Here is a 25354-nt window from a genome sequence, read left to right as displayed (position 1 = left end):
GCAGCCTGACTTGAATAATGAATACTGTGCTGAATCCTCACACCTGACACTGTGAATTGTTTTCAATGCATGTTATGATATATAATACTGTGTACTTTAAAAGAAAAAATCACAACTCAAACCAGACATTGAAAATTTGGCTTTTTTTAAACCGTAAATGCTTTCTGCCTTAGCTCCTCATGTGTAATAGGATCACTGCTTTTTATGATGTTTTATGAACCATGCAAGCATCAGCAATGACTATCACATAAAAGCTGAGGAGGAAGGTAACTATCTTTACAGCAATTTTAGAGAACAGTAAATAAAGCATGAAGCTACATTTAATATGTCGGAAGAGTCTTTTTCTAGTGCCTCATTAAGGATATATCTGTATAAGATACATAGTTTGATCAGTGGAAGCAGTATCCCTGCCTCGTTAGCCTAGGTGAAGCCTTATGGTAACAGGACCTATATTGTTTCTGATGTACCAGTTAGTTTCATGGCAATGCAATGTGTTGCATGGCTAGATCCTAGAAAGGGATAGCATGTTCTGTATCTTGAATAAAGCAGGGGTAGTGTGATCAGTTAGCTAAATGTACACATGTCAAAAAGGGAAGAATTCAAACTGTAGTGATTAACCATAATTTTGTCATTTCCTAAGGGTATTAATGTTTTCTTACAGTGTTTTTTTTGTGTGTTCATAAAATATATTTGAGTTCCCTTGAATCTATGATAGGGACTGGTATCTGTTATTTTATCCTGGGTGCTGAAACCGTTGATTTTATAATTGCTGAACTAAAGTCAGGCTACTTGTTGGTTGGAAATCTTGTTATAGAACACCCACAAAAAGCCAAATATTCAGAAATTGTATTCCTTTCAGTTTTTAAAAGGGTGTTACTATTGGGGGTTACTACTGGGGGTAACTATTGCACAGTGATGCATGAGCTTCTTAAACTGCCTGAACAGTTTTCTAGCTAAATAGTGAAAAGACTTATTCTGTACTAACGTGCTGATACTTCCCTTCATTCTCTTTCCTAGCCAGCAGCTGGTGATACCCCTGATGGACGTGAAGCAGCTAGAGATGTTACTAGTTCCAGTTCTACTTTGGGTGGACCTCTTCCTCCACATTTGATTATAGAGGCTGAAATAGGTAAGACTGTGAAAACTGTAATTTACATGTATGTGGATGTAATATATGCGTATAGATTTGGGCGGGTTTTTTTCTCCCAAATAGCATAATTCTGCAGACAGAAGACAGTTAGAAGTCATTGTAGTTTTGAGGCAGAGGTGTGAATGACTGCATGAGATCTGAGGGACTGGTCATGTCCTGTTGAGATTTCCAGGCAATACCTCTCCATTGCTAAGAACATGTTTTGGGAGAGTTATTTGTTTGTTTGTTTGTTTTTTTCCCATGTGGTAGGCAGTGGCCCAGGTGCAGCACCTGGAAACTGTGGCAATCATGGAGCTCAGTGGGATCAGGGTGCAAATTTGGAAGATTACTATTCAAAGAGAGAGGAGCAAGAAGTGCAGGCAGTAAGTCATTCTATGTAATTCTCCTTTACTTTTGTTCTTAAATAGGTATCTTTCACTCCCTTTCATTTGTTATTAGCATTTATAATCAAGCTTGAAGTTTTTGTTTGATATTTTGCTGTTGGTTTTAACTTAAGCTGCAGTTTTACCTGCTGACTTTTAACAAAGGTAACTTGTTTAAGCTAAGAACAAAATAAATTGCTCTGGATACTGTGAATATCCAATTGTTTGTATAGACATTTTGTTGTGAAAATAAGGAAATACTGAGGACTTCTTAGTATTTTCTGTAATGTCTTAATTATTTTATAGCATCTAGACAAGTTATTTCAAAGACTTGTTGTAAGAATGTTTGAAACTGAAATCTATTAGAAACCAGTAAATTATACTTTTTTCCAATATTAGACCTCGGAGTCAGAAGTGGACTTAAATGCTGATCTTCACGGGAATTGGACCTTGGAAAATGCCAAGGCACGTCTGAACCAGTTTTTCCAAAAGGAGAAGATTCAGGAAGAATATAAATACACTGAAATGGGGCCTGATCACAACAGGTTTGGTAGTTTTAGTCACCTTCTGTGTATGAAGGGTTAGAAATATTTTCGGTGACAGTGGCTAATCACACTTATTTGCAGTGCTCCACAGTGCCATTTGAGAAAGCCGTGTTCTTTACCAGGACCAACAACATCCCTAAATCTTGAAATGGGGGTGATGAGCCTTGGTGCCGAGATCTGACTGACTCTGAAGAAATTTCTGTCTAATGTTTTTCATGGGTGTGCAGCTTTTAAAATGATTGCTGTGCTCTAGCTAACTGTTGAGGTGTCATTCTGAGTGGAAAGAGTGCTCAACTGCTTGTGGACATTGTTTGTATGACTGTAGTTGCCTTTGTCTGTTTTGAGTAAATCTTACATGTGCTTACATTTGCTTATGTAGAAATGTGCTTTAAGGACATTTTATTTATATTTTTATTATAATTAACTGTTTTCGCAGCAGAATCTTCTACTGGAAAAATTAGTTTGGCAGAATATTCCCGAAGGAGTTTTAAGGGTCTTAAATTTCAGTTGAAACCAGCTGGGTATTACTCTTTTTTGACTTTCTGCCTGTTCCATCAGAAAATTTATATGTGCTTCTCCCAAATGAAAAAAACGTGTAACAGATTGTGCATAAAGAATTGACAGTTTTGATTTTTTACCCCTGTTTGGAATAGTCTTTACAAATCATCAAAACTTCAGGACATTGTATTATTTCTTGTGAAATGTAATTATGTTTTGTGGTCAGAAACAACAGCATGCTGCTGCTGCTGAATTCTTGTTGTTGGGTTTTGGGGTTTTTTTGCATTATAGAAATTTGTTTTCTATGAGAGTTACTTTTTTTAGAAAGACAAGTGAATTTTCTTATTGCAGTCTTCCATGAGAGTCTCACTTGCAGGACTTCTGGTATTCTTTTGTTGTTAAGTCTTAAAAGCATTTAGAACATCAAAAATGTGTGTATTGGTGTCAGAAAGTTCTAAATTCTCATCTAAAACCTATCTTCAAGTCACTTCATCTCCATATATGTTTTCAAGCAAGGACATTTCTTTCCCTTAAAATAAGAAACATAAAAAATTAGTTTGTACAGTACTAGGAATTTTAAATATGCTTGTTGCAGATGTAGTACTTGAGCACTTCTTTTATTCTGTAACTTGCAGATTATTTGTGCAGCTCATTTTGTTATGCCTTCTGCAGGTAAAAGCATTAAACCCCATGTATTTAAATGCATATAATCTTGAGCAGAATGAGGTGGCCATAGATGACAGTATGTTTCTCAGCCCACTTACTGTTGTTCCGGAGAGCATTTCAGAGTTTCGTATTTAATACATCCAGGAAAGCTTGTGTGAATTGCCCTGGATCGAATGGCAGAAGGGGGAACTAGCTATCTGCTGCAACAGATCGGATAGGCATGCAATAATCCTAATGTCTTCTAGCATTCATTGAGAGAGGGCAAACTATTGAATTTAATCCTTTTGGTATTTATAACAGGAAAGGAATAATTTCAGATGTTTTTGGAGCTTTGAGGACAGTAATATAGTTTGGTTTTGGTTTTGGGGGGGTTTTTTGTTTTTTTTTTAAGAAATACCAGTTGCCATGTATCTTACCCATCTGATTTTTTTTTTTAAGTAATGGTCTTTATAACAGAAATGTCAGCCTTGCTCTCAGAGGTTTTTAAAGGAGAAATGTATTTTTGTTGTCAATTAATCATAGTCACATGGTATAAGAACTTAGCTGAAAAATTTGGATTTGGAAACTTTGTTTTAATTACGATGGGAGAGTATAAATGATAAATATAAACATGGCTCTCCTAATACACAAAGTATGAACTAAATATTAAGGGATGGGATGTGGCTTTTCTCTTTTGGGATTCCATTGGTAGCGTGGGATGCCTTTGCCTCCTTGTGTTCCTGCTGAAGATGGTAGCAGTGGGCGACACCAAAGATCTGTGCGGGTTCACACATGGGCTGCTGAGGCTGTACTAAACAATCACGTGGGATTCTGCTGCAAACTGATTTCTGGTGTTGCTGTTCTCCCCTTAGGTGGAGGAGAATGAGATTGAATGCTGACTATAGGCCTGGCTGAGAAACATACTGTCATCGGTCCCTTAGTTGGCTGTTGTGTCCCTGAAAGCCAGTGGCCTTTGACCCATGAAGCCACTGTGCCTGAAGGTCAGTTCACTAGTAGTACAGGAAGGAGTTCTGACTTGAAATTTAAATTCCTCACTTAACCTTTTTTTGTTTGTTTGTTTACAGCAAGAAATGAAGGACACAGATGCAAGGCTCTGCCTGCAGCTGTGGAAGTACCAAGGCATAGTTTTCAAAGAGGATCTCAGTCTAATAAAGCCCAGTCATACATCTTGAATCACATTTGCCAGTTTAAATCCTGTCTTATAAGAATTTGGCTTTTGTTTTTAATACTTGCGAATACATGGTTAGGTTTGTGATTCTTAAAACCATGGATCTTGGTTTCTATCATCCTCTGTTGACATATGTCTTTCTCATTTTTTTAAGCCTAAATTAATATACCAGTTGACCTTTAAATGAACTGGTTACATGCCTACTAGGCAAACTGTTACATTTGCTGCGCATTTACTTTTGACTATATGCTGTTCCCAGAGTATGGCAATAAGAGCTTCATGAAAATTCAAGTATTCTATCTCCTTCTGTGCAGATATGTTTAATGGTCTCTGACAAAATGACCTGGTTTAGTTTTGTCTGTGGTCTGAGCTGGCCAAATGTGTGGCAAAAGACAGGGTAGCTGCATTAAGTGTTGGATCCGAGTTAATAAACCCAGGCTACTAGTGGGTTACATGAGCGTAATGTGGGATACAGTTAACGGTACAGTGGGATGCATGTTAGTGTTACATTAACATGCTATCTGCTTTATAATTGTTGCCTTAAACTTAGTTCAGAGCGTATTTCCTAATAATGTGGCTTTAAATTTCAATGCTGAACGGTGGCATTTGCAGGACTCTTCTTAAAAGACCTACTGTTTCTATTGATGGCAAGTCTGTTGCCTACTAACTTGGGGTTAAAGTGACTAAAACCACTAATATTTTACCTTGGCCATTGATGAGTTGAGAGTCTCTTGACTGAGGACACAGATCTTTGCCTAGAAAAATTGGAAAGAGTGGCTATTTTTGCAGTGTCAGTGTCAGCTATTGATAATTGTACCTTTGTGTTCGTTCTTTCTCTTACAGGAGCTTTATTGCAGAAATGAACATTTATGTGAAGCAGCTGGGCAGAAGTAAGTGCTCCTATTTATTTTTGACCTTAGCAAGAGATGGGTGTTGGTACAGAGGAATAGGTCATACTTGTGGGTACAGACTTTTAAAGTTATGTGTTGGAACCTCTTCTAGAGGTGAAGGTTCATGTTTATTTCCTGACAGGAAATCTTTTTTCTGTGTGCTGTGCTTGTTGCGTTCTACTGCTTGTCCATTGCATGCTTCCACTAATCTTTTTTCTCAGCACAAAGAAATGCTTGTGAGATATGGTAGGTTTTGTTTGTCTTAATTACTAGTTCTTCACATATCTGAGAAATGCAGGTGTCTAATACGTTCACAGGCAATGGGCATGCTGTCCATACCATACCCATTTACGTAGAGCTTGCTGTGAAATTTGTATGATGTTGCTGGGTGGTATACGATAATCATACTTCCTTAGACACAGAATGAAGAAAAAAAATTACAGAAGTTCCCCAGGAAGTCAGTAAGTAACATTACACAGCTAGTGTGAGTCAGCTGATGAAGGGCCATGGTTGAATTTTATGTTGGAACTCTGGATTTATCAAGATTTGAGACTCTTTCCCTGAAACCTGGCCTGTGTGAACAATCGCAAAGCCCATTTCAGAGTAGTATCTTCTGTGGAAGCTGTTTGACTCATCAGCTACTACAGCTCTGAACTTTGTGTGCTGCAGGGATTTTCAGTCGTGAGCATGGATCAAACAAAAAGCTGGCAGCACAGTCCTGTGCCCTTTCGTTGGTTAGACAGCTCTACCATCTTGGTGTCATAGAACCTTATTCTGGACAGACAAAGAAAAAAGAAGGAGAATTGGTGAGTTTGGTAGAAGGGTCAGAAATTGTTGTTTTCACTTTAATAACACACAAGCACTCTCTTACAAGGATGAGTGAATTAGAGTTTGCTCTCAATATTTAACAGCTAATGAGTTAATAATAATTTTGATTCTTTAGATCAGCAACTGTTTCTGGTCTGGCCAGTGATTTGGATCAGAAATATAACTGCGTGTGTATGTGAATGGAGCAGTAAACTAGTTTTATAGCATATTAAATGAAATAGCATTTGTAACAAATGCTTTTTTCAGTATAAATTTTCTAGAAACTTAAAGATTTATGTTTATGCTACATACAATTCTTGGCTATTTTGTTTCATTCTCTGGCACATTAGCATTTTTTTGGTATTTGGTTACAAGCTTGGGAATGTTTTCCTCTGAAATTAAACTCAGATATTTAAAAATATTCTACACATTCTTGTTGGGTGAAAAGTCAGCAAAATGTTTCAAGAATGTGAATTTTGAACTGATGGTACTCTTTGGTCTCATTTCACTAGGAACTGTTTGATGGTTCAGTGTAGTCTCTGGTAGCCTGCAGTTCTGACTTCCATTGTCTGTCTTTTTGTGTATATCAACATGTAGTTTTTAAACCTTTAATAGGTGGAACCCTATGAGGTGTCGCTGTCTTCTGACTTAGAAAATCAGCTGCAAAACACTGTACGGGAACTGTCTCTGGAGATTGTGCCTTTGGTGAGTGTGTGGTTCAGGTACTCCAGTATTTAACATCAGGCCTGCTTGTTTAATACTTTTATCTTTCTTTGCTGACTTTGCTTTTGGATTTATAGCCTGAAGATCCCAGTAATCCAGTTCTGATTAATGTTGGAAAGTTGGCCCATTTTGAACCATCGCAGAGACAAAATCATGTGGGAGTGGTTCCATGGTCACCACCTCATTCCAACTGGAACCCTTGGACCAGCTGCAATATTGATGAGGGTCCTCTGGCAAATGTAAGATAGCTTAAATAATTGATTTATTGTTTGTTTTCCCCATGCTTCCAGAACTTTTAAATGCTTTTTTCCCCTAGGATTTAAAGTATGAGCTATTTCAAAGGAGAAAACAGTCCACTGATAAAATTTCTTCCCTTCTTGACCTGGAGGAAGGGAGTCTTTTCATTGGTAGGAGTTCTTTGTATTTACTTCATGTTTTATTAGGTTCTTGAGCAGCAGTGTCTTGGATGTCCCAATTCTTTGCTTTGTTTCACTTTTTGCCTGCTGTTGTGCAGCCCATACAAAGTTATAATTGAAATTACAAGGTAAGCATAAGGGCATGCAATTTATAATTCGCTAGCCTCTCTTTCCCATATTTCCATGCTAGGACTTTCTTTTCTGGGAGGAGAAAGTGCTCCCAGCTGGTGTCACTACACAATCAGCCTGCTTGCTTTTTTTGTCATTTCCAGTCCCATTCACCACAGAACAAATGAAAAGCAGCAATGTGGCATGATAAAATGAGGAAGAAGGGAATAAATACTAGGTTGCCAAGTTCAGAGGCATAATTTAGCCACTGGTATAACCTGGTCAGAAAAGACTCTCAGGGCAGGAACTTCAGTTTCGTACAACAGGGAACCAGAATACTTATGACCTAAATAATAATTTAATACTACTTTCAATGGCAGGTTTTTTCGATAAATGACATTAATTTAACAATGATCATTATATATTGATTTAAAAAATATGGAACTGATGTAAATTTGAGTGTTGCTGCTTAAAACACATAATCAATGTATTTACGGACATTGCAAATTGAGCTGGCTTCAAATCTCATTAGGATTTCTATGTGCTAGTCGTGGTGCAGCTAACTTATTTTCAGTGAAACCAATTAGCCCTTTGGTAACAAATTTTAATCTCTTTAGAATTCTTTCTTAGTTGAAATACAAGAATTGCCTGATAAATTTCTCTCTCTGCTCACTTTTCCCTTTTCACCTACTGTTCTGTGGGTGGTTATGTGCTTACATTATCTCATTCCGTACATTAAAAACTCCTGTCTGAATGATCATCTAAGTATCTTGTTGGCTTACTGCTGAATAGAGTGTGTTTCTCAAGTAGTTGAAGTATTTACATTTAAACAATCATTCTTTTTCAGTATATTGGATCTTTCTGAGAAACTTCTTTGAGGATGGCCATTTAATTTTAACAGACTGGAATGAATGCAATAGAATAGCTCATAAGCATAACTGATTTCAGGGAATTATGTAGGAAATGATCCATTACTGATATTTGGAATCATTATGTTGGTGTGACTGATTTTATATTGAAGTTATGATATAGGTAAGCAGAGGAGTCAAAAAGCCTCTGAACAATGTCTTGTCTTTGCAGCTCACCCCAGAGCAAATAAGCATGGATTTGAAAAGTGATTTCATGTACCGTTTGAAGCAGGATCAAGAATTACAAAGGGTAAGTGCGTTTCCTGTGACATGGTGTGCTTGCGCTAATCTTTTTCTTTTTCAAAAGAGGTTGAACATACCGTATACAAAGTGTGTAAGACTGGATTTCAGTAGTAATACGCACCAAGTTTTCAGAAGTGCTGGATGTTACACTGGGATGGATGTGGGGATGTGTTGCGCTGTGTAAGGAAAAAATACAAACTATGATTTGTTCTTACACAGTTTTTCCGTTGTGTAAGTGAAACCTGTGTAGGAGAGTGAGACAAAGTATGAATGTGGAGCAGAATGGACTGATTTTTGGAGATTTTTGGAAATGTGCTGGGTTTTTTTCCAGATCCAACAGGACAGAGAGGCCTTACCTGTGAAGAATTTTGAAAGTGAAATTCTGGATGCGATCTGCCACAATTCTGTTGTTGTAATTCGTGGTGCTACTGGTTGTGGCAAAACCACACAAGTGCCACAGTACATCCTGGATGAATACATCAAAACCAACAGAGCTGCAGAGTGCAACATAGTAGTGACACAGGTGAGGAATATGTTACAAATGCAACCACTTGAGTTTTGTGATTGGATGCTAAAAATTGCCCATTAAGATGTGTTGAGAAATCTGATTATCATTACAGGATATTGTTCATAAAAGTATCTCCTCAGTACTACATATAGGAGAAACCTCAACATCATGTGTATTTTCATTTGGAGTGTTATTCTTGCATGTATGTACAGTTGGGATAATCTAGCTTGTACCTTGCCCAGGTGAAAACTTTTTGGCAGATTGAGGGGAAATGATTTGGCAAATGCCAGCTGGTAGTTCCTGTATATCCTTGTATCCCTCCTCTGTAATTTTATGTGCAGAATTGACCATTTCAGAAGAAAAAAGCCTGCCGTTACACGTATTACTGTTTAATGAGTACTCTGTAAAGAAATCTTAGGACAGGACACCTATAGCTTTTATAATTTACTTTCTTGGTTTTGGTAGTGTTCTGATAAACTTATAAAACTTTATCATTAAGTTGGAGAAAACATTTTCATCCCTCAGCCTCGGAGGATTAGTGCAGTTTCTGTAGCAGAGCGTGTGTCATATGAGAGAGGAGAACAACCTGGGCAAAGCTGTGGATACAGTGTGCGATTTGAATCTGTGCTTCCTCGGCCACATGCCAGTGTGATGTTCTGCACTGTAGGTCTGTATTGTTTTGTTTATGTTTGGAGCTTATTAATTATGGGTCTGAATTGTTTGAGTTAGCAGCAAAAGCAGAAACATGGTTACATTAAAATTTTTAGAAAATCTGTTTAAAAGATTATCAACTTTTTTTTTTAATAGAGTAAGTTAAGTTTGCTGACATACTGTTATGCAGAGAAAGATTAAGATTATTGTTTAGAAGTATGATAATACAGGTCTAATACCACACAGAAATAATCTCCTGAAGAGATAAAATTGCCATATATTGATTGTCCTTGAAAGACAGAAGGGGGAGCAGTATTGGGTGGGAAAGAAGGAAGAGTCTTTCTAGTAGTAATACTTTATACCCTCCCCATCACTTGTACAAATGAAAGCATGGCAATTAGAGATGGGGCTGTAAAAGGCGCTGGGCAGCCTGCACACTTCTTGATTTTTAAACCAGTACAACTGTTCTTGATGAAATGAGGTGGGGCGGGGGGGTGGGGAAGACTGAGCTGTTACCTCCATGAACATTTAACTACTATGTCTGTTTAAGGTGTTTTTCTGAGAAAGGTGGAGGCTGGGATCCGTGGCATTAGTCATGTTATTGTTGATGAGATCCATGAGAGAGACATTAATGTGAGTAAGCTGGTGATTACAACCCTATTTCTCTCTGTGCTTCTGTTCTGTTTAACTTTTGCATGTGTTCTTGTGTAATAGTAACCATGTGAAAGGAAACTGCATTCTACTAATTGCCATATATGTGAGTTTTTCATCTTCAATAAGATTTTTAGAAAGTCTTCTCTTAATTACTCCTTACCTGATTAAAAGAGCAAGGACTTGTACGTACTTGCTGCCCTATCTCTTCTGCCTGTTAGGATCTCCTTCTATGTCCTGGTCCTCTCTGGAAAATAGAACACCATGGTACAAGCACTTCTTGTCCAAATGTGGGAGCATGTCGAATGTCACTTTTATTTTGGAGTGCTTTTACTACTGACAATGTTGTATTACTGTAAAGGAACAGCAGTGGTATTTACAGAAGCTGCCATCTTGGTAGTGACACATTTCAATTTGGTTTTGACACGAAACAAAATGCAACAAGTTGAAAATAGAATTGGGGAGGGATTGTATGTAACTTAAGAAATGGGGAATGTTTTATCTCCCCTTGATTCTTCTGTATAGTTTTCAGCTTTGCCACACCAAGAGTGAGAGACATTGCTAAGTTCTGACATACTGTTTAAACTTGTTTTGACAGAATCTGGGGACTCGTTTAGATGGAATTACAATGCAGATTTTACTGATCTCTTCATCTATTAAGTTTGTATTAATGGTGTAAAATAATAAGTTTTCAAATTTTGAATGAGATTGGAATTTTATCTGTTGAACTAAGGGCCTGCCTAACTGCATGGCAAAACTAAATAAATGTCATGTTTAAATAGAACTATAAAACTTTGCACACAATTGCACTGAGTCATTTCTATTTATTTATAAACTATAGTTACTTTATATGTAAACCAAGTTTAAAAAGACCTTAGGTTGTAATGTATTCTTAGGAAGGAAGCAAACTATTTTTGAATTCTTTTCTTTAGTTTGTTTCATTCTGATAAAAGAATAACTCTTCTTTACACTGAAAATCCTAAAATTCATTTATCCCAGGAATTGCAGTTTTTGCAAAATAAAGCACTGACAATGGTTTCTGGTTATAGGAAATATCATTGTGATAATTTTTACTTCTCTTGCCCAGCAAAGCTCCCACTTGGTAAATGTATATGTCTGTGTAATTCTTTCTGGACTCTTGGGAAGATGTTGCTTCTTATGGGTAGGAAATTAATGATGCTGTTATTCTCTTTATATACAGACTGACTTTCTGTTGGTGGTGCTGCGAGATGTAGTTCAGGCATATCCTGAAATCAGGGTTATCCTCATGTCTGCCACCATTGATACTAGTATGTTTTGTGAATACTTCTTCAACTGTCCTATCGTTGAGGTCTTTGGTAGAACCTACCCTGTCCAAGGTAAACTGTTGATTGAACTTTCAGGAACTGCTTTAGTTTTTATTTTATCAGTCATATGCTTTAAGATTATGGGTATGGAAAGATACACGTTTCTTTTGGATTTTCATGTCTTAACAGGTGTGGCTTACCCTGGGCAAAGAAGTCAGTAATACTGAATCATTTCACGGCACCATTTGGTTTAAAAACAAAACCAAACAAGCAAACAATACTACCTTCCACCCCCCAAAAAAACCCAGCAAACAAACCCCACAACACAAAACCCCACCACCCTAAAACACTACCACTTGGGATAGTTTCCATTGGAGAATGAGATAATAATAGTCAAGTTGTGGTGTTTCAGATCAGTTGTCTGTGATATTTGGAATAATGGAAATAGCTTCAGATGAGCCAGTATTAAAAACAAACAAACAACCCAGTAAAAAATTACATGGAAATATATTGGATAGAGGAATAATCATTGGAATAGTGTGGGAATAATTCTCATACCCTAGCTGACAGCCAAGGAGTTTTTTCCAATCTTGGCTTCATACTCTGAAACATCATGATTATATCAGGAGAATCTTGAGAGATGATAAAAAGAATTGTGTTCCCTTACACAGGCTTCTAGTGGTCAGTCTTGATAACCAATGCTTGTCTGTCCTTGCAGATTATTTTCTGGAAGATTGCATTCAAATGACTCAGTTCATTCCTCCACCCAAGGAAAAGAAGAAGAAAGAGAAGGATGAAGAAAGTGGTGAAGATGATGATGTATGTTTAACTGTTTATTATGAAAAATTAAACAAGTGCCAGTTAGGACTCTAGCTCAAGTGTAATTCATTCAGCATTGTTGAACTTACACATTTTTAGCAGCTTTCATATTTTTAATATCCAAGATTGCTGTTAACTTCAGAAATAGAATTGAATTTTCTCATTGACCTTGGAAACTGAAGAATTTCTTTTTTTGTTGAAGCTAAAATTCTCATGTTTTGTCAGCCTGCTTCTCATTAAAGATAGAACTGAAATGCTTTTAAAAGTGAAAACATTGGTGACCTTGGAAGAAGAAATAGATACAGAAATATGAGCTTGGTGATACCTTTTAAGGGTAAAAATTTAGATTCTCTCCCTTCTTCTCTTGCAGTTGATGTTATTAGTGCTTATGTACGTTGTCAAGAAACTGTCACTTTCATGATACAGCTTTTAATTTGTAGGTCTGAAACTACTGTTTAGGTCAGTTATTTGGAATTTTAAAAAATGATTAGTTTTTCTTGAGAGAAGCATTTTCTTCTTATGACGTTATCCTCATTCATCTGAATTGAAGTTAAATTAGTTTGATAGCTTCCTGCTGCAAATTTGTATTGAGTTCTAACTCAATGCAATGGAATTATAATTCCATTCTTGTATTAGAAAGCTGGGGAAGCAGGACTTGAACTGCTTATTGTGAGTCATTCTGTGAGCTGTGCCTGAGATTGTCTTCCCTATGCACACATCTCTCTTTCCTGTTTGCCTGGCCAGCCAGTCTCCACAGGTTGAGTAAATTAATTTATATGATTTATTTTGTGGTTTGTTTTTTTTTGTTGTTGTTTTGGGTTTTTTTGTAGGCCAATTGCAACCTTATTTGCAGTGATGAATATGGCCCAGAAACAAAGCACTCCATGGCTCAACTGAATGAGAAAGAAACTTCTTTTGAACTCATTGAGGCCCTGCTAATTTATATCAAGACCCTGAATGTCCCAGGAGCTGTACTTGTTTTCTTGCCTGGCTGGAACTTGATATATACAATGCAGAAGCATCTGGAAATGAATCCACGCTTTGGTACAAGCAACTGTGTTCTATTATATTTCATCTCCTTTTCCAAAGGAAACTGCTGACTGTGTAAAGATGAGGGTTAGCTGAGTGGGAGTGGGATTGATTTGTCTTGAGAATGAATGGGTAGAAATGATTATGTTGTGCAAAGAAAAAATGAGATTTACGCAGTAATAGTTACTGACCTTCTTGTATTCATGTTGTAGGAGGCCACCAGTATAGAATTTTACCTCTGCATTCACAAATTCCTCTGGAGGAACAACGTCGAGTGTTTGATCCTGTGCCTCCTGGAGTAACAAAAGTACGAGAGCCTTCTGTTTGTGCAGTGTAACACGCTTTGTTCTGTTGTGCTTTTGTGGAATGTATTGCTGACTTTTTTTTAATAGGGGTTATGTAGTTTATCTTGCAGCAGCTAATGTAGTTTATCTTGCAGTCCATCCTTAACTTTTTCTGACCAAATATATTTCAATATGCATTTCCTGTTTTTTTAGGTTATTTTATCTACCAGCATTGCTGAGACTAGCATTACCATCAATGATGTGGTCTATGTTATAGACTCCTGCAAGTGAGTTCATGAAGTAGCTTTTTGTTTTGTAAATCCTATCCTTTGGAATGCAAAAAAGATTTTCTGAACACACAGAACTGCCTTGTGTTCCCATACTCACAGAGCTGAATTTGAGGACTCTAACTCACTCAAGACAAATTTGCATTGTCTTTAGCTGTTCAACACAGTTACAAACCACACTGGCATTTCAGTGGGCTGGTTTTGGTCAGCTGCATTCATCCTGGCACTATTCATGTGAGGTGTCACTGGGTCTCCATGCGTATTTGAAATATGTCATCTGCCAAATGAATGTTACAAACACTCAGTGTATAGCTGATGGAAAATAGGAAGATTTTTATAGTCTGTTACAGATCCTGTCTTGCTATGCATGTTCTCTGAGCAAATTACACATAGGGATCTCATTAATTGCATGAGAACTTTAAGCTTTTGAGACAGTCGTGAAAACTTCATTCTGTATATAGCTTGGGGCACTGCTTTATAAAGAGTATGATGCTTTAGATTCCAGATGGATGGCTAACTAGCCAAAGCTTAGCTAGTCAAACAGGGGTGGTTTGCTGCTTAAAAGCAGTGTGGCTGCAAGGAATAAAATAAGAACTGATTTGGCAGGACTTACGATGAAGAATGTCTAATCTTAAGATTTTTTGTTTTTTTTTTTTTTTTTTTCTAACAGACAAAAAGTGAAGCTGTTCACTGCTCATAATAATATGACAAACTATGCCACAGTCTGGGCATCAAAAACTAATTTGGAGCAGCGGAAAGGAAGAGCTGGACGTGTGCGTGCTGGATTTTGTTTTCATTTGTGCAGCAGAGCTCGCTTTGAAAGGTGAGGCTGTGCTCTTTAGAAATAAAATAACCTCAGAGACTTCTCCCAGGACTGTTGAATGCTATTTCTGGTCAAACTGGGGAAATAATTTCAGAAAGCACGAGCAGGAGATGCATGTAGTCAGTTCACACTGGAATTCTTGGATATCTCAGTTCTTTTGCTTAAAAAAAATGACATGTGTTTGTATGCTTTTACCCATAATGTGAGGTGGATAAATAGTTCATGATTTTATTACTAAGAACTTCACTGCAACCTACAGAACCTCTCAGGAGAAAAATAATACTGCTTGGGAATTGAGGCAAGGCAGAAAAGAGCTTTGGGATGAGGATAGGGCTCTAGTCTGCCTTCAAACATTGCGGGCCCCTGGCATCTTCACATAACAGGTGATTTTGTCATGTAAGTGGTAAAAAGCAGGGAAGACAGATGTTACTTTTCCCTCCATCCCCATTCTGTGGCGAGGAATCCCCTTCATGCTGCTGAACCTTCATGCTCTAGCACCTTCCCTGCTGCTGCAACTTTTGACCTCTTCTATGTGCCAAGCTGTTTCTCAGTTACCAGAGCCATGGAAATCTTTTTGCTGGCTGCAGAAGTCTACACAGCTGTTACACTCAGTGTTTGATCTCTCTCATGAAAGTTTCAGTGCCCCTTTCTCACATAGTGGTTAGAGCATAGCTGTGTTTGATGTTCAGCTTTTTGTAAGGTCTGAAAGCATCAGTTGATCAAAAACTTTCCTTAAATTGCTCAAATTTATTTAGATCTGCTGTCTAGTACAGTGGAGTGATTTTAATTAAGAATTTTTGACAGTGAACTGATTTTAGGCTACTGAAGTAATCATGGGACTTCATGACTTTAAAGTTACCTTCCTTCAAAGAATATAAAACCAAAATATACTAGCTCCATGGTGCCTAGGAAGGAAAGAGTGTTTGCGGACTTGTGCAGAGAATCTTTTGAGAGATACCATCTAAATCTGGTGCCAGCTGAACCTGGATATCTGTTCAAGGTGTTTTGAGACCTTTTCTAGCTGTCTCTTGCTCAGTGCAGTCATTCCTAGGAGTTCATATTTCAACGAGCAAGCTAAAGGATCACTAACGATACTGTGCTAAAGACTTAAGAGCTCTATCTGTTTCTATCAGGTCTTTTTCGTACCAGAAAAACACCTTTGGAAAGCATCCAGCAAAACCACTTACTCTTCTTAGTGATCAAAGCAGAAATGTGCAGGAGGAGTTGGGTGGTTTGGAGTTCGTAGAAGGACATGTAGAGAAATGCTTGTATATAAGGCAGGCTGAAAGCAGGTTGTCTGTCTCGGGGTGGGAGACCTTCCTTAGCATTGTAGGAGATGATTGTAAGGGGGGCAAGTGTGGGGCTGGACACAGCCATGCTGTGAATTGGGCTTCAGCCATGCAGACTCTATATGTGGTCAGCTCATGCTGGAAACCACACCAGGTAGTGGTGATGTGAGGGCTATACCCACTGTGCATTTCCATTGTAACGGAAACCTCTCACCCTGAGATGAGAACTGAGAAGCATGGAAGATAAATACTGGTAGAAGAGCCTAAGTTTACAGGAGCACAGTTAGAGTTGATGGGTTGGCTGGGTGGCAGTATTTGCTTTGGAGGGTGATAGTTTATGCTGATGGAATGACCCGTGATGGTGATCAAAGCCTATGTTCAGAAAAATGTGGGGTTTTTTGTTCTCTTCTCATTCCAGACTTCAAACTCATATGACACCTGAAATGTTTCGAACACCACTGCATGAAATTGCTTTGAGCATCAAATTGCTGCGGCTGGGAGGAATTGGTGAATTTTTGGCCAAAGCAATAGAACCACCGCCTCTGGATGCAGTGATTGAAGCAGAACGCACGCTAAGAGGTATTGTTGTTTGTCCACAAGATTGTATGTTAAAGCTGACTCCAAGTGATTTCCCATGTATAATGATCACTTACAAACTGCTTTAACATCTCTGGTTAGATTGTTTGTGTAGTGGCATGCTATCTGAAACAGCAAGGTGTTTCCTGGATGCATCGTGTGGGTGGTAGTGTCTTCTTGCAGCTGAAGAAATACTCGAATTCCCAAGTGGAGTGTCATTCCTTTAATAAACTTGAGCCTTCAAACTTAAGGCTTGTTTTGTTATTTTACCAGTAACTTATGCTAGCTTCCAGCTTCCTGTTTTCCAGCTGTGGCACTGTTGTGTATGACATAGACTCAGTCCAGTGCTTAAGGCATTTACAGAACTACTATAAAACTACTAAAGAAGAGGGGTTAGTAGTTTCTTGTATAATTACTGCTTTGTACAGTTTGCTGACCCAAGATCTCACTAGTTTATCAAGTAATTAAAACTCCAGTTTATGAATATGCAAGCATCAGTATCTTCCTAAAACAGGAGAAACTGAGGTGGGGGTTAAGCCATCTCCCCAGTTTCTTCAGGGAACTAGCTAGAATATGAGTAAAATGAAGCAAGGAGGAACCCGACATTTATGCTTTGGATTTAAAGCAGTGATCTTGAACCTCAGCATGCTTTGCAAATGTCACTAAGCATTTCTTAACATTTCTAAGAACAGAAATATCTATTTGATTGTAGATTGAATGAAAAAATTGTGTGACGAGTCTACATTGCTTGTATACAGAAGGGAGACCAGAATGAAAAACCTAGCTAGGGATATGCATTCAAGTTTAATGACTTTCTGATCTAAAAATTGTTAGTGCTTTTTTACACTGCAGATAAGAAATGCAAAGCCAGGGGAAAAGGCAAATGTTTTCAGCTTTAACACCAAATAGACATTTCTGCATGTGCCTCTGTTTCCTGGATGACCTGTGATTTTTCAGTGCATGTATGCTGCTAGTGTGTGTTTAGGATGGCAAGACATGCTATTCTTCAAAATATTCTTTAGGCTTTTGAGTTCAATAGATACCAAGAAAAATGGGTTTGATAGTGGCTAAGGAGTCCTTTATTTGTTTGCTTTCCCATTTAATTGGTGAGGCTACAAAGCTTTTTTTTTTAAAAGTAAAGCTTTTAGTTATGCTGAAGTTTCCCAAAGTAGTCTGTAAAGAGAGTACATGAATTATAAGTTTGCATTTTTCATTTATATCTTAAAAGGGTTTTTAAAGATCACACTTGTATTGTTTTTCTTTGTCATGCAAACTTAAAAAGGGTTTTATTTATAAATAGTGTTTAATGGTTATGACCAAATGGCTAGAAAGATAAGGAGACTCATGAGACCCTTCAATCTGTACAGCAAACAGCCACAGACACTTGTTTGACTTTATTATTGACAGTGGTTTGATAGCTTTGAGGATGAGCTCAGGTGGTAATTTTTAGGTAATGGAAGGAGAGAAAGGCAGGCAAAGCCTCATGGAAGAGAGAGTTTGTGGTGGTTTCTTTTTGATGAACAGAGGGTTCTGTGATTTGGCAGTTGTAGTGAAGACTCTACAGCTGGCTGTGATAGGGCTGCTTTGATTTTCATGAGGCAGAAATTAGGTTAGATTAATTAGATCAAATATAGGGACTTGAAAAAAATTTAATAGTGTAATAATGGTTTGTACAGAAGCAAACTAAAAAGAAATGGAAAAATATGTTTGTGCATTAAATAGTAATTATTTTAATTGTGGAGGAGGTAGTAAAACATCTGTAAAGCTAAAGTAAAATTTGTTTATTTGAGCTCAGACCAGTTTTGAAAATCAGGATGGCAGTATTGTAAACAACATTAAACTTGAATATAGGTGGGGTTCTATTTAAACACCATTATTAAAATTCTGAATTTCTTATCTAAGGATTTCTGGGATTATCTAACTGTCTTTGATAATAAGAGATCTTATTTCAGAGCTTGATGCCCTGGATTCCAATGATGAGTTGACACCTCTTGGAAGAATCCTAGCCAAACTTCCTATTGAACCTCGTCTTGGCAAGATGATGATAATGGGCTGTATTTTTTAGTAAGTTTAGTAGTCTCAGTGGTCTTTTTTTCTTGTTTCTCTGAGTTCCTGAGCCTCTAGACATGCACACTACAAAAGGAAAAAACAATACATCTAGATGAGCAATAAATGCTACACCTGGGGATAGGAAACTGAATATTCATGAGAGCAGAGGATAAATAACTTCTAGTAAAGGGAGTCAAGTAGTCATGAAATTCAGAGTAACTGAAAGGGACCAGTATAGGCTGAATATTTATGAATTAAGAGTGGGACTCTACATGCTTAAGTATAGCAGTGAGCTAGAGGTGGGGAGATGTAAAATTTGAGACCTAGATAAGAAGAAAAATGAATGCACACATTTTGCTTCAACAGAAATAAAGAACTGTTGTTTGTAATTGTTATGCCTGTAGAGTCCTTTCCACCAGAAGAAGGTGGTGAGAAGAACTGTGTATGGATGGGGGAAGGGGAGGGAAGATAGACAAAGGACTTGTGAACACTTGCTGTTGTGAAAGGTTAGCTACTGGAATTGGAGCTGATCTAACATCCCCTTCCTGGGAGGTGTTTCTATGAAGTCTGGTATACAAGGGCCAAATTACTAAGGTTTCTAACCTCAAGCCGTAAGTTTTTACTTGATCAACAGCCTGTAGTAGCTGCTGGCAGCAATACTCTGAATAAACCTGATCCTGATACCTTTTGTGGTTTCTTTCAGTGTGGGAGATGCTGTTTGTACCATCTCTGCGGCCACCTGTTTCCCTGAACCTTTCATCAGTGAAGGCAAACGGCTGGGTTATGTCCATAGGAATTTTGCTGGGAACAGGTTTTCAGATCATGTTGCTTTGCTGTCCGTCTTTCAAGCCTGGGATGATGCAAGGTATACTGCCTTGGCACAAAATTGGATGAGAGGTTGTGGGTAACACAGAGCGAGCAGTTTTGTGACTGGACTAGATATGTCAATGGATGCTATGACAACTAGACTGGTGCACTTTTCCTTTTCTTGCACAGACTTCTAATTCACTTTGTTTGTTTTTTAGAATGGGTGGTGAAGAAGCAGAAAAAAGATTTTGTGAACACAAAAGACTCAGCATGGCTACTCTTAGAATGACTTGGGAAGCAAAAGTCCAGCTGAAAGATATACTTGTTAATTCTGGCTTCCCTGAAGGTGATTCTACTTGGACATAGTAATTTAATGATTACTTTTTTCATTCTGAGATGAGAAATAAATAAACAAGATAATCTATGATGAATACACAAGCACAGAGGCCTGTAGTGGGTTTGCCATAAAGCTGACCTGCTTTTACAGCTGAGTTCGGATGAAATTTTAGTGCTGTCTCATTCTGTCATAGTTGTCTAAACCAGAGAAGTTGTGATGGCTGTGGTGCAACACAGGGAGATTTTGGAGGCTGAGGTTAGGGCTGCAGGATTAAAAATCTATTAAGCAATTGTCCTTAGAGAATTACCTCCCTGATTTTCTTTCTTCTTCACTTGTTGCATCTCCAAAATGTGCTGTGCTGTGCTTCCCCCCTCCTTTTCATTGGCCTTAGGGAGTCTGTGTGATCTAAACAGTGTGCTATGTGCCCTATGGTTTTCTGGATTCGTGCCGCAGGAGGGATGTGCAGTAGTGTGGCATATTATTCAATTTTCTAAGGGAAAAAAAAATTCTTGATGTTGACCAGGTTCTGAATTTGCCTAATGTTCCTGAGGAGCTTGCTCAGTTTTTTTGTTTTGTTTTGGGGTTTTTTGGTTTTGTTTTGTTTTTTAATTCTTTAATTTTTTTTTTCCTCATGCTGCTAGGATCATTACTGCATTTATCCTTAACTTTATTTCTGGGCAAGATGACCTGAAAACAAGCCACCAGAATCTCTGGGGAGGTTTGTAACAAATAAACTAATGAAAACATCCATTCTGACCTCCCACACACAATCTGTCTCCAAAACAAATGACAGGAAACACACTGTGGTACAGCACATTCTGGGCAAACCCCTCTCTCCTTGTTTTTTAAGAGCTTGGGAGAGAAAAATATCTTTGCAGTAGTATTTTGCAGCTTTTTGCTCTCCATGAATAAATTGAAAATTGGATGTAGAACTGAAATGCTTTGAGTGCAGAGGTCATTTGAGAACAGATGCACATCTGCCAGTTGATTGAATCAGAAAATGCATTGATCCAGGATCCTAAACAACTCTGCTGTGCTGTCCTACATGACCCGTGGATGCAAGCCAGTCTTCTGTTCTCTGTCAACAGAATGTTTGATGACTCAGCCGTTTAACAACACTGGACCAGATAATAATCTGGATGTTGTAATCTCCCTGCTTGCTTTTGGGGTCTACCCTAATGTCTGCTACCATAAGGAGAAGAGGAAAATTCTTACCACTGAGGGGCACAATGCACTTATCCACAAGTCATCTGTCAACTGCCCTTTCAGCAGCCAGGACATCAAGTATCCATCGCCTTTTTTTGTTTTTGGAGAAAAGGTAAAGACTTTGAATTTTTTCTTGTTCACATGCCACCAAATTGTCTAAGAAGCTCTTTTTGGTAAAGAAACCATAAGAAAAAATCTACACAGTGTAATGTTTAGCTTGTGTTTTGGTTTTTGGGGGGTTGTTGTGTTTTGTTTGGGGTTTTTTTTGGTTTGTTTTTTTTTTTTTTTTTTTTTTTCCAGAAAGTGAACTTTATGTGGTCATGGTGTCACTCAGCCTTTACAGTAACTTTCAATCAACCGAATTCAGTAGAAGTAGAGCTGCGTAGAAAGCTCCTGTGAGTTTTGTGAAAACAGCCAGGTCATAGAGAAAGATCTATCTTAGTATCTTCTTTAAGAGATTGCTTTAGGAGCTCTACCATACTAATTAGGCACTAGAGAATTTTTGCCCTTATTACTTCTGCTACTTATGAATCCAGAGAGAAAACAGGAACATGTAGTATGGCAGTGGGGTGCTCCATTTCTGGCATGTAGGTAGTTTCTCATCTCCTGAGGACAACTCCCATTTCCCAAACATCTCAGAAAAACCCTGAGATGCTTTCCCCATGACTTTTTCCTCCATCCCATTAATTTTGTGTACTTAGCACATGCTGTACATGTACACTTAAACCCCTGTGTGCTCTCATGTGCTCCAGTGATGGCCATCGTGAATGCGACTGCTCCTGTTCACCCTTCTTTCAAGAGCCATGAATGTGACTGCTCCTGTTCACCCTTCTTTCAAGGAGCAAATGAAGGCAGTGCCTTTGTGTAGGACGTAGCCGTGAGATGGTCCTTGGGCTGCCAGCCTGCTTGTGCTGCCTGCGTACAGTTACTCCAGCACAGCAATAGGGAGGTCCTGATGCACTGTCGGCTGTTGCTGAAACCAGCTGTGCACAACACCAGAGCTCCTTCTGCTTGGGAAGTGCTGTAAAGATGTTTTTGAGGATAAGCGTCGAATTAGCAAAGCCTCTTGCTGTAAGGAGAGCCTCTTAAGATCATACAGCAGAGATGATACTGTAGGGGTTTCTTTTTTGTCACCTTGTCTAGACTGGTTAGTTCAGAATTACAGTTTATTTATGCTGATTTTTATATCCTCAGTCCTTTTTGCTGACATGCAACTTATTTTAGTAATGCCAGATAAACCACTTCATTGGTAATAAATGGAATTTTGACTCCTTTGGGCACTGGCTGGGGCCTTGGCTTGATATTCTGGATTTCCACATACATAGTTCAGAGCTGGGGTGAGGCTTCGCCTCTTCTTCACCTTTTATGACAGGATCCCAAGTGGGTCAGACCTTTGATCTGCCTTGACCATCTTTGTAAAGTGAGCCTCCCCTAAAAACACCAAAAGATTTTTGAACTCAAAAAGCTATGCTTTATTAAATCAAAATACACATGGGAAACTAAGAGTGACTAAGGTGGTGGCTTAAGAGTGGCTAAGACAGTACCTGGGCGAGACTGGGGTGAAGGAAGGATTTATATGCAGCTCTCCCCTACGCAGTAGGTACTTGCTAAAAGAAAGTTTCTCTCTGAGGTCTGGTTGTCTCTTTCCTGCTGCACTTGGCAGTCTCTCTCTGAGCTGCAAGTTCAACAGTCCTCGTCGTGGCCATTTCTCTGCCACAATTTCCAGCTTGTGGCAGCTTTTCTCTTTTGAGTATGTGTGATATCTTCCAGGCAGGAGCAAATCTTCTCCCTGAGGATAAGCAAGTACAATGAATTCTGCCCATAACGCTCAATCATGCTCCTGTGTGAAAGAAAGGCAGGAGAGAGGCAGCTGTCAGGGTGGGAGGCTGAAATCCTAAGTACTGCTCTTCAGTTCCTCTTTAAAATGAAGGGCAGTAGCCCATGCAGTCAGTGCTGTTATCTCTGGCTTAGGTCAGATGGCTTGTTATTGTCCAAGTGCTCACTTCAAGTACAAGCTTAAAGGCTTGTTTCTATAAAATGACAAAGCAGGCTGGTTGCACAGACGTGTAGCTACTTCCAAATTTGCATGTGTAGGACCCTACTAAAGGAGCAACAAGCTTTTCATTACAGCCCCAGTAATGCAAAAGGTGGGAAGATAATTCAGCTATGCCTTGGTCATTTTTAGGTTGGCAAAGCATGAGATGGCTCTTGCAAAATGTCAGCTGCATAACTGCAGACATGCAGTCGTGGAAAAATGAATACTTTTAAATGACAGGTAGTTTTTGGTGTTTTTTTACACCAGCCAGTGCTGAATCCCTGTAAATGTCTGCCTAGCATTCAATTTTGTATGTGTGTGTGCGCTCTTGTAATTTCCTAACACTATACCTAGATATTTTTGTGGTGTTGTTTTTACAAAATTCTCTGATTTCAGTGGCCAGAGGAAGGTGTAGGGATCTCTTTTCCATTTCAAGAGTCATATTCCTCTTCCACCTGCAGATTCGAACACGAGCCATCTCTGCCAAAACAATGACCTTGGTGAGCCCGTTGCAGCTGCTTCTCTTTGCCTCCAAGAAGGTCCTGTCGGATGGGGAGCTTGTTCTGGTAGATGACTGGTACGGACCTCCTTGGTGCTTATAATGTTCAGGTCTATGAAAGAACACAGACTGAGGGGGAGCGGCTGCTAACAGACATAAATCTCTATAGAATAGGAACCCTAGAGCAAGCCATGCACTACTACAGGTTAATTGTGAGGGCATTACCTTTGTTTCCTATGAGGAAGGGAGGGGTTTATACTGGCAGCACTGTTTCATGCAGATTATCTGCTTAAATTGAAAACATGATACCAGGCAGTTTCCATAAAAACTGCTGGTTTTTTCCCCTTTAACTGGAATGTGAATAAGAGGTACTATGTATTTTGGACCTCCTCTTCAGACAGAGGCTGAGGAAACCTTATTTTTAAGCCTTGGAAACACAGCTTGAGGAGAGAAATGTTAAGGATTTGTTGGTTGCCTCTGGCAGCATACGTTTTATGGCCATGACTAAATACCATCTGGATGTCTCCCCCTGGCCCTGGTCAGTAAAATGGAGGTGAAGAATTGCTTAAGCTTAATTCACTAATATTTTTGAGGGTGGCCTGGAGCTTTCAAAATCTTGAGGAGCCTCATGTTTTTAGTTTACTTTATATTTTTGTATCTTTCTGTTTTGATGCTAGGGGTTATGTATTGAATATCTGAGTATGTTAAATCTCGAGCAAATTTAAACAGAGGGATAGTTACGTTTTAGCAATGTCAGATTTTAGGGATCTGGCAAATTTGCCTCCTGAATTTCACATCCCTTCATTAACAATTAGAATTTAAAAGATGAGAATATAGATTTCTGGCTCAGTGTGTGCAGCATGCAATGAAAAACCACTCCACAGAACATCTTTCATAACAGGTTCTGTGCTAGAAGTTGTAATACATCTAATATAATTCTTTCTGCTTTAGGATCAAGCTGAAGATGCCCCACAACACGGCTGCCTGCATCACTGCTCTGCGTGCTGCGATGGAGGCTCTTGTTGTAGAAGTGACTAAAGATCCTGAGATCATTCGGCAGCTGGACCCAGCAAATGAGCGAATGCTGAACGTGATCCGTCAGATCTCCAGGCCGTCAGCAGCGGGCATCAGCCTCATGGCTGCTAACGCAAGGTTAGCTTGGCTGCGCTGGCTTGTGCAGTCGGAGCTCTGGGGCGAGGAGCGCTCGCCACCTCTGCCCCCAAGGACACCGAGAGCCTGAACAGAGCAGGTCAGAGCTGTCAGCTCCACTGCTCCCTCCCTGCACAGTGGCTGCAGAAGCCCAGAGCTAAAATCACCAGAAGAGTCTTGTCCTGTGTGGACAGGAGCTTCAGGCTTTTGTTTCAAAGTCAATAGTCTGAGTGTATGTAAAATTGTCATATTCAAAGTCTGATGTAGACAGACCACTGCCTGTTTCCACAGGAAGGACAAGCAGCTCTCAGGAATAAAAGCTGTCATCACTGCTTCCAAAACACAATTACTTTTAAAGAAAAGATAACCCAAATTTATTTTGGGCAAACCTATTAATTTTTGTCTCTGGAAATAAAACAAATATTTGGCTGTGCTTGCACCCCTCCATTGCCCCTTGTTTTCATGTCTGGCTTCTGAAGCAAAGAAAAATGAAAACACCTGTGAGCTGTTAGTAATTTAAGGATCAAAACAAAGAACAGCTTAGATGTACACTTCACTGTGTTTTGCGAAGAGCAAAATAAAGAT

At 38.8% G+C, this 25354-nt stretch overlaps 1 protein-coding gene across 2 annotated transcripts in view; it reads left to right on the top strand.

Annotated features, from left to right (window-relative positions):
- Positions 1-25354, top strand: part of DHX9 (DExH-box helicase 9) — a 28598-nt gene that overhangs the window by 2452 nt on the left and 792 nt on the right. The window contains exons 3-26 of one of the 2 annotated variants that reach the window (XM_075507854.1): positions 1018-1129; positions 1412-1512; positions 1912-2057; positions 5233-5279; positions 5949-6085; positions 6702-6791; positions 6887-7048; positions 8414-8491; positions 8816-9007; positions 9518-9659; positions 10194-10276; positions 11496-11652; positions 12299-12399; positions 13230-13443; positions 13641-13735; positions 13926-13999; positions 14670-14822; positions 16530-16690; positions 18640-18751; positions 19440-19601; positions 19762-19889; positions 20969-21198; positions 23583-23698; positions 24572-24772. In XM_075507854.1, the coding sequence (XP_075363969.1) occupies positions 1018-1129; positions 1412-1512; positions 1912-2057; positions 5233-5279; positions 5949-6085; positions 6702-6791; positions 6887-7048; positions 8414-8491; positions 8816-9007; positions 9518-9659; positions 10194-10276; positions 11496-11652; positions 12299-12399; positions 13230-13443; positions 13641-13735; positions 13926-13999; positions 14670-14822; positions 16530-16690; positions 18640-18751; positions 19440-19601; positions 19762-19889; positions 20969-21198; positions 23583-23698; positions 24572-24772 (3194 nt within the window). Of the gene's footprint in view, positions 1-1017; positions 1130-1411; positions 1513-1911; positions 2058-4072; positions 4202-5232; positions 5280-5948; positions 6086-6701; positions 6792-6886; positions 7049-8413; positions 8492-8815; positions 9008-9517; positions 9660-10193; positions 10277-11495; positions 11653-12298; positions 12400-13229; positions 13444-13640; positions 13736-13925; positions 14000-14669; positions 14823-16529; positions 16691-18639; positions 18752-19439; positions 19602-19761; positions 19890-20968; positions 21199-23582; positions 23699-24571; positions 24773-25354 lie in introns of those variants that run through there. The other variant, XM_075507855.1, reaches the window with a different exon arrangement.

The sequence above is a fragment of the Mycteria americana genome, chromosome 7 (assembly GCF_035582795.1).
Source record: "Mycteria americana isolate JAX WOST 10 ecotype Jacksonville Zoo and Gardens chromosome 7, USCA_MyAme_1.0, whole genome shotgun sequence".
In the NCBI taxonomy this organism is placed as follows: domain Eukaryota; kingdom Metazoa; phylum Chordata; class Aves; order Ciconiiformes; family Ciconiidae; genus Mycteria; species Mycteria americana.
This window is presented reverse-complemented; position numbering and strand designations above follow the sequence as displayed.